Raw genomic sequence first — 9,369 nt, forward strand, 5'->3', positions numbered from 1 at the left:
TATAGGAGCCTGGGGAGGGCGAAAAGAGCCTCCCCGCCCCCCCCCAAAGCTTCAGGGACCGTCCCTGAAGCCTTCGGAACGCTTAAAACCACCCTCCGAGCAAACCGGAAGTTCCGGTTTGCTCGGAGGGTGGTTTTAAGCGCTCCGAAGGCTTCAGGGAAGCCTCCGGACAGTCCCTGAAGCCTCCGGAGGGCCTCCGGGAGGTCAGGGGAGGCTCTTTTCACCCTCCCCAGGCTCCTATAAAGCCCCTGGAGCCTGGGGAGGGCAAAAAAAAATGTAAAAATGGGCGCACTGGGGGGGGTCGCGCATTGCATTATGGGTGCGGCACGCCTGCACTCGATCCCCCTGCGCTCCCCCCACTTGTGGCACGTGAGCCAAAAAAGGTTCGCCATCACTGCCCTAAACAATGCAGGTAGCTGTCAAAATACTGGTGGCTAATACACTCTGTTGCTATCTGAAAATACATCCCTAGAAATGGGATATCTGCAGACATTAGACAGATCAATCACTAATAATTCTTTCAATGCTAGGTGTGCTATTCTGAGCATATTTCACACATAGCCAGTCTGAAGATAACTTTTTACTTTTGTTAGCCATTTCTGTCTAAATATCAGATTTCACTTTGCAATCTTTGGGCATATGGTGTTAATACCTTAGTATTTTCCAGATGTGACCCACTTTTAGTTTATTACCCTTGTATCTGAATCAGATATCACTCTGAAGGCTACTTGTGAATTTGACTATAATTGAAGTTTTTCAAGTCATCTGTGAATTCATACACACTACCTATGCTTCAAGGGAAAGTAGCTCAGCTTTGATATTTCTTTTTTTTAAAACTGTTTGAGTCAAGTCACTTTGAGCATAGGATAAGAACATCTGAAACAGTAATTGGACTATTGATTGATTGATGAATCTTCAATCAAATACTATATTATTGTTACGACATCACACTTATGGTGTGATGTATTTCCAATAGTATGTTTGTTGATAGCAAGCCAATTATTTCCATAGGATCTGCAAACATGGGTGAATGGTGCTACTGAAAATGGCTTTGTTCTTGTATCATTTGGAGCTGGAGTGAAATACTTACCTGAAGATATAGCAGATAAATTGGCACATGCTCTGGCTAGACTTCCTCAAAGAGTAATTTGGAGGTAAGATATTAATATTATTTAATTTATAAATAAAGTAGGATTGATGAATGTTTTTGTTTTATGGAAACCGGTGGATCCTAGAGTGAGGAGTTTATTCCTTTTCTCATTTTTACATAAAAGTTTCCATCTCGTTCTTGAAAAACTTTCACAATTTCAGATGTTGTATTTCAGTTTCAAAAGCAGTAGTGTGAAATATTGGGTGAGATGCAGTACTCGCCCATTCTACCAGGTTAGAGTCAGTAAGAGGCAGGAGAGCTATTGGCTCATTTTGCTTCATGAAGCAGTCTACCCAAAAGATTATTTTGCTGGATCTTAGGAATGCCTAGTGCATTTGCTGAGCGTGAGGGCATGTGTTGTTAAATGTTCTTTCCAAATGGAAAAACTGCTGGAACAAACCAATGTCGCAATCCAGGTCAGTCAATATATGGTAACATTGGGTGTTTCTGGTCAAATTGTACAGTTCATTTAATCTTAATTATTAAGTAAATAGAAATTGATACATTATGATGCAATGTTAAACAAAACGTATTTCTGAAAATGTAATGCGCATATATCATTTAGGGATATCTGTTAACATTCAGAATTAAAAATCGGTGACTATAAAGCAGGTATCTGAAATAGGCTGCCTGCCAGTTGATTCAGCACTAAGTTTGTTTTAGTGTAAAGTTGTTAATCTTCTACTGGTGCCTTATGATTGTGTGGGTATTATTAGAAGTGATTAAGGAGTAGTGCCAGTATGTCAGGAGTATAATTCATGGTTACCATGAAAACTGTCCCAGCTGCTGAACTAAAGTAAGTATGTATGCCTTGGTCTCAACAATCTTTGTTTGAAAACCTCCAGTAATAGACATCTATAACTTGAGTAGGTAAGCGATTCTATGTTTTATAGCTTGTACAATCAGGAAATTCCTATTAATTTCAAATTAGGATACCTCTCTTTAAAGCTTCCACTTATTGTTTTTTGTCCTATTCTGAGGCACTATGGAAAATAAATCCATATTCTCCTCCATGTGACAGTTATTCAAGTATAGAAAAACTATTGTTAGCTTCTTGTTTTTATGCTGAACCAATGATGGTGAGCCTTTTAGGCTAACTTGACTGTGCTGATGTGACATTACCCCTCTCAAATGAAAGGAGAACAATTCTCCATTTCCCCTCTATCTAGGCCACTCTGAACAATAGCACTCGGCAGCAATGCCAAGGTTGGGCCTAAAGTAGAGGCCCTGAACTCAACTTCAACTCTAGCACCCCCCACAGGCCACTGAAAGAGACCACCTCATGCTGTTCCCCAAGGTATGAGAGCCTTGAGGAATGGTGCAGTTGCCCCCGTGGTGCAGCACTCTAGGATCTGCAGCACGCCACCAAACTTTCAGGTGATGTTCTTTTTCTGTTCACAGGCCCCTGTATGCTCCTCAGGGCTGTTTCATATTGCACAAGGCCTTTGTTCTTGAGGCAGCTTCAGAGAATACTGTTTTATCCCCTGCCATGGTCATATCACTTCCTGGTAATCTCCAATTCTTTGGTGCCACCATTCTCCATGAAGAAGGAAAGAGAGAGTTTTTGAAAAGTTAAGGGGTATCTAGAGCCCACTCCCATGCTGTCTCCCAGCATGGAAGATCTAAAAAATATTCCACTATTTTGCTTTATATTCTTTTCACTGCACTGTAAATTGAATTAAACAAATTCTTCAATGCATTACACTACCTTACTCAGTCTAGTGCATTTTCTATTACAATATGATATCTAACCTCCTGAAACTAGTTTTTAAGAGTTACTCACTTTAACAAATGTCAGTACATTTATTGTACCTATACGATTACAGTATGTATATATGGTGATATATCTATAAATACATGTACGGATATATTTAATATTTAAGTTCATATTGTTTTTTTTTTATTTATTTTTATTGATAAGTTGAACGTTGAAAACTAACAATACATTACTGTATTCTTTTTGGAATGTAGTTTTATGTTTCTATTTCTTTTGTATTTTAGATTTTCAGGTAAAAATCCCAGGAATTTAGGTAACAATACAAAACTTATAGAATGGTTACCACAAAATGATTTATTAGGTAAGTATTGTTGGAAGTTATCATTTAAAGTTAACCTCTTGTACCATATTTGTTTTTTAATACTAGACTTACAGATAATCCTTGACCTGCGACCACAATTGAACCCCAAATTTATATTGCTAAGCAAGACAGTTGTTAAGTGAATTTTGCCCATTTTATGACCTTTCTTGCTACAGTTGTTAAGTGAACCACTTCATTTGTCAAGTTGGTAACACACTTAAGTGAATCTGGCTTCCCCACTGACTTTGCCTGTCAGAAGATCACAAAAGATGGTTACATGATCCCAGGACACTGCAACCGTCATAAATATAAACCAGTTGCCAAGCATCCGAATTTTGATCATATGACCGTAGGAATGCTGCAACGGTCATAAGTGTGAAAAGTGGCCTTAAGTCAGTCACTTTTTTCAGTAACTTTGAACAGTCACTAAATGAATGATTGCAAGGCAAGGACTACCTGTATTTGTAATCTAAATCTGTATAAGAATATTGTTATCATTAGATAGCAGGCCATTTCTGTTAGCTTCAGATTATAGGTGGAATGATTTTTCTGTTATCAAGATCTACATTCCCTCAGAGGCAATGTGTGAGGTGGATGGGAATGAAATCACGAGTGTCTTGAGCAGGTTGCTACAGACTAAGCTATACTGCTAATTTTTTTATGATAGACGATTAATAAACACAATTTAAATTTGAAAACTGTATCAATTGAACATTCATAAGCCTTATATATTTATATGCAGTATATTCATACTGAAGTACAGGTAGTCTTGATTTAGAACTGCCTGAGAGAGGGACTGTTTGCAAATTTGATAGTAATCAATTGGTCACTTTCTGATCAATGCACATATTTACAACAGCAAAATCCTTCAGTGTAAAACCGATTAAGTCAATTTCAGGCAGCAGCCATGAGTGTTCTAATCAACTGATTAAGAAGGCAGAGTGTACCTTACTTAAGCAATCTCCACCTTGGGAGGAAACAAAGAAAGGGTCAGACACAGGACATTGTATGAGAAAGCTTTATCTGAATAAGATAGCAGCAATCAGCAATTTTTCAACCCCTCTCGCCCTCTCTAAATTACATGATTCTCTTAGCAACTATGAGATTTTTTGCCAGAACTAACTACAGTCACTAAATGAGGACTACCTTTATTATAGGAGAACTATCTAGTTTCTTAAATATTGATATCAGCATCCCAAGTAGACCAGATAGGAAACACAATCAGATAAACTCTATTTTATTGTAGGGCTATATTAACAGAATCTGCAAATATGAAAGTATAAACGCTCCTGATGTCACTTTATATAGCCTGATAAAGCAAATCCTTTCTAAGTTTATTTCTCTTCCTGTTATTCAGATGTGAAAACCCTGCTCCCCTTAACTGATCATTCCCTAAACAGCATCTCTTTTCCTCATAAGTAAAGCTGATTCTCACATGCTATTATATCAGGGGTGTCAAACTCGATTTCATTGAGGGCTGCATCAGAGTTGTGTTTGACCTCGGAGGCCAGGGTGGGCATGGCCAGTGTAGGCATGGCCAGCTTGACGTCACTCATGTCAGGGGTGCCTGTGGTGACCCGAGCATTCTCCCAGCGAAAACAGGCTCCCAATCTCTTTTCAGATGTGACAGTCTTTTGCAATCCTCCACCAGTGAAAACAGACCTCGGGAGGGCTGACCACTGGCAGAGGCACCCACAGATCTTGAGTTTGACACCCCGTATTACATCATCTTAGGAAGTTTTGTTATCACTCTGGCAATAAAAGTTGCTGAGTACTATGCAATATATATTTAAATTTATATATATGTTAGTTACAGATCCTGTCTTTCCTCCAGAGGTTCAAGACAGTGTATATACTGTTCCATTTAATTTTCCTCCAGAACCATATGAGATAGTTACATCGAGACAGTGACAGATGAAAAGTCACCTAATAAATATCAGTGGCTGAGGTGAAAATGAATTTGGATCTTCCTAATCCTAGTCTAACAAATTAATTTTTGCTGAGTACTCTGTCAATTTTTTAAAATTGTTTCCTACTAAAAAAATCAACCTTTTGGGAGAAATACCACTTAAGGATTTACATTTCTTCTTAAAGTTATTCTCAGGTTTAGATAAATAAAACATCTGGTTGTAAAAATACATGCTTTCAGTTTGTAGTATTAATGTAAATTACTGAAATGAAAAATTCCTCTTTTGTTACAAATAAGGCTAAAAAGATGGCTAAATTCAGATATATTAATGTTATTTATTAAGATAGTATCTTGAGCAGAATGGGGGTTTTGTGCAATATATATTTTTGTCAACTCTATAGTCATTAAGAAAGTGAAGTCATTTTTGTCAACATGTTTTTGATCTCATTTGTAGTCTAATGTAATGAGTACAGTTATTTCATTTTCTGTGTCCTATCTATGGTAACAGCGGTGAGAAATTCTACGTGTGCTTACCATCTCATCTGTAAGGGAAAAAAAGAGTCAAAGATTCTGAGTGGGTTTTTTTTATTCCAATATTAAATTCAATGCACATACAGGTTTTAGATACATGGATTTTGTTCTGGGTTGTGATTAAACACTTTTCTTTCCTGTACTTTATCTTTTGCTGCTGTAGGTCACTCTAATATTAAGGCCTTCCTTAGTCATGGTGGTCTGAATAGCATTTTTGAAACCATGTACCATGGTGTTCCTGTGGTGGGAATCCCTCTTTTTGGAGACCATTATGACACCATGACTCGAGTGCAGGCCAAGGGCATGGGTATACTACTAAACTGGAAGACTCTTACGGAGGATGTGTTATATAATGCACTGGTGAAAGTTATTAATGATCCCAGGTAAGAATTGTCTTTTCTTTAAAAAAACAAACAAAGTTTGCTAAATTTTCAGTGAAATAAAAGTTTATAAAGAGCTTATGGTAATTATGCTGTCCTAACCATCTACCATACAGGTAGTTCTCGACTTAACAACAATTTGTTTAATGGAGGTCTGGGATTAGGATGGTATTGGAAAGGGTGTTTTATGGTTTGTAAAGCACTTCTAGATGTTACAAAATGTTGCATCACCACTTCTGCAATCAAGTGATTTGCGATTTGGGAGCTAAGCATCTTGTTTGTAGTTATGACTGGTTACTAAGCATTCCACCATAATATTCCATTTGCAATCTTCTCTACCCACTTCCCAGAAAGTCAGTGAGGAGGCTGGCATGGAAGGTTGGTGCTGCCTGCTGAGTAGATTTTGGCAGGGAAAAATTTCAGCTCCTGAATGGAAAGATAGAGTAGTAAGGAAAGGAATCTGGGGTGCCTCAGGGGAGCTACGGGAGGTCCTGGGAGGGGAGGTGCAGGCAGCTTGGAAGTGTTTCTCCACTCAGGAGCTCGAAATTGTGTTTGGATTTTGACAGGGAGGAATTTCAGCTCCTGGGCAGAACCTGCCAGAATTTCCCCCTCCCACTTAGGCATCCCATGCTCCTTATCTGAGGTTCTGTCTTCTCAAGAACTTACGAGATTGCTTAAGGACAACGAAGATTGCCAGGATTGCAGTTGCTCAGCAAAGCAACTGAGGTTGAAGTTGAACAACCAAGATTCCAGTCCCAACTGTGATCATAAGTTGAGAATTACCTGTGTAATAAATTATGTTTAATTATGATAAAATAGTATGGGAATGTTAGAATTGAAATGCAGTAATGTTGTTGTTGTTGTTGTTGTTGTTGTTGTTATGTTTTTAATTTTTATTTCACAGCTACAGGCGACAGGCCCGGAAGCTGTCTGAAATCCATAAAGACCAACCAGCTCATCCTGTTAATCGAACAGTCTACTGGATTAATTACATCCTTCGTCATAATGGAGCACAGCATTTACGATCTGCAGTTTACACTGTCTCTTTATATCAGTATTTCTTATTGGATATTGCCTTTGTTGTGCTACTTTGTACTGCCTTACTCTGCTACATTTTGGCCAGGATAGCAAAATTTATTTGCAAGCAAAGCAAACATTTTTGGTCCACTGATGAACATGTTACTGTCAATGGACATTACCAGAATGGGATACCAAACGGCAAGTATAGAAGAAATGGTCACATTAAACACGAAAAAAAGGTGAAATGAGCCAACTACTCAATGTACATTAGCAACAAATCAGTACTATAATTAAATTTTATAGCTGTAACATAGTCTAACACCTACTTAAAGTAAAACAATAAACAGTTCTAATGCTCCCCTACAGTATGCAATCTTATGCAATTACATTCTGCAGAACTAAGAAAAATCTTTTAAAAAATGAAGCACAACCTAAAATACAAAAAATATTTTATTCTTAATACTGATAGAGAAAGGTCATTCTGTCACTGAAGTTTCTAGAAGCCTTAATTCTCTGAAGTATTTCATTAGGTATATTCATGTCTGCTCAATTTGTGAATAATATGTGTGTCTCAGAAAAGGAATGGTTTCCTTTTACTTACAAAGATTCTTCCTTTTTTCATGCACATTTATATTTTAGCAAAGAAATCTTGATTCTATTTATCTAAGGTTTAATTTGTTATCTGACAATGATGTTAATTAAAGTCATCTTTCATAGTGTTCAGTACATAGAAATAAACAACCTGTAGAATTATAATGCAGCCATAAAATCATATTCTTAAAAGGCATTGAAGAATATGATGATGATACACCGTAGTTTTGATATACCACATAACTCTTCCATTTTCTTCCATTTCTTTAAAGAAAAGGAAATTGCACAAGAGTACCATAAGGTGTAATTTTATATTTATGTAAATTTTAGTTCTGTCCCTTACCTTTCCCTAATTCATCATTTATGCCATAGTAAGGTTGTTCTCTTTCAATAACTACAAGGGCTATGTGGATATAATAAATTGATATAAAAATAAATGAAGCAGAGAGAAAAATATTCTGCACTGGCTCTTTGGAAAAGGATTATTCTTGTCCCTTGAGCAATGCAGAATCAAACCATTTTTGGTTTGTTATAAAGTTGAATGTCTTAACTATTATATTACTACAATTAAGTTTTTGTTTCCCCCCCCCCCCAAACCATAATGGTTCAGAGGTTCACTTAGTTCTGTCTATAATCTTTACAGTAATCTAGTCCATGTAATCCATGTTATCTAGTTGCCAACATCATTTATTTGACTCTAAAGGAGGTTATTTTTTGGTCAGTTACACTGTTTTTGTAGAGGTTTGATATCATGCATGACATTAAACCTATAAACTAGTTAAACACTGTGCCTCTTCCTACACTTATAACATTATTTTTCTGCACAATGCTTTTTCAATCACTGCAACCAATATAGGTATCTGTTTTTAAACAGAGAATGGGAATACAGGGCATTAAAAATATTAGGATTGTCCCGTTAAACCAGTGTTGGCAACTATATGTTTATTAAATTTCCTTATCATCCTGTTTACTTGGAATTTGCACTGCACATGTTGTGGGTGTATACTTTATTTATTCGCAGTTTGAAATCCCATGTCTGACAGCATTAGGAATAAATGCAAAAAACAAATCTAAACTGTGTATTCACTAACGGGAAAAGTTCTTAAAAACTGTAAACTAAAATCATCTTCATACACAGTGACATGATGCTTCATTACCATCCCATCAGGAGCCTCTATATTATAGCAATAAAGTAGAAACTGCAGAAGCATTTCTAAAATTTGGTACAGGCATTTGTACTTTCCAGATACTTGAAAGGGTGTGGTGTTATTAATATGCCTATAGCTTTATCTTTTTACAATCCTATCAATATGTGGCAACTGAGGAAACACAAAGAGGCAATGAGTGGTGGGAGAATGACAGAGCCTAGAGTGTATGAATGAGCTAGTTTTAATGTTTTTGTATTGAAGAAAGTACACAAACACTGACCGGATGATTAAGAATAATTTAATCTCCACTGTGATAAAATTTAAGCAATAAACATGGATTTAATACTGAAAAAAGTTGTTGAAAGTATATCTTTATTCAAATATATTGTTGTATGTGTAATTAGAGCTGCACGTACTGTCTGTATATATGAATAATATATATTGTTCTATTTCTCAGAAAATGAGAGAAGAGGTGCATACTTGTTTAGTGTTAGATATTTGTTCTAACTACAGTGGTTTCAACCAAGGTCCTCTGTTCCGGCGGGAACAAAGGTTTAATCCT

The 9,369-nt window shown here is 36.8% G+C and overlaps 1 protein-coding gene across 5 annotated transcripts in view; it reads left to right on the forward strand.

The window, feature by feature from the left end:
- The window catches only part of UGT8 (UDP glycosyltransferase 8), a 59,302-nt gene extending 50,141 nt beyond the window's left edge, over positions 1–9,161 (forward strand). For all 5 annotated transcript variants that reach the window (XM_081960238.1, XM_081960237.1, XM_081960240.1 and 2 more), the window contains exons 3-6: positions 1,012–1,154; positions 3,152–3,228; positions 5,832–6,051; positions 6,953–9,161. In XM_081960238.1, the coding sequence (XP_081816364.1) occupies positions 1,012–1,154; positions 3,152–3,228; positions 5,832–6,051; positions 6,953–7,316 (804 nt within the window). In that variant the 3' untranslated portion in view covers positions 7,317–9,161. The remainder of the gene's footprint in view (positions 1–1,011; positions 1,155–3,151; positions 3,229–5,831; positions 6,052–6,952) is intronic.
- The last annotated feature ends 208 nt before the right edge of the window (positions 9,162–9,369 follow it).

This window comes from Natrix helvetica (assembly GCF_964273705.1).
Source record: "Natrix helvetica genome assembly, chromosome: 7".
Classification (NCBI taxonomy): Eukaryota; Metazoa; Chordata; class Lepidosauria; order Squamata; family Natricidae; genus Natrix; species Natrix helvetica.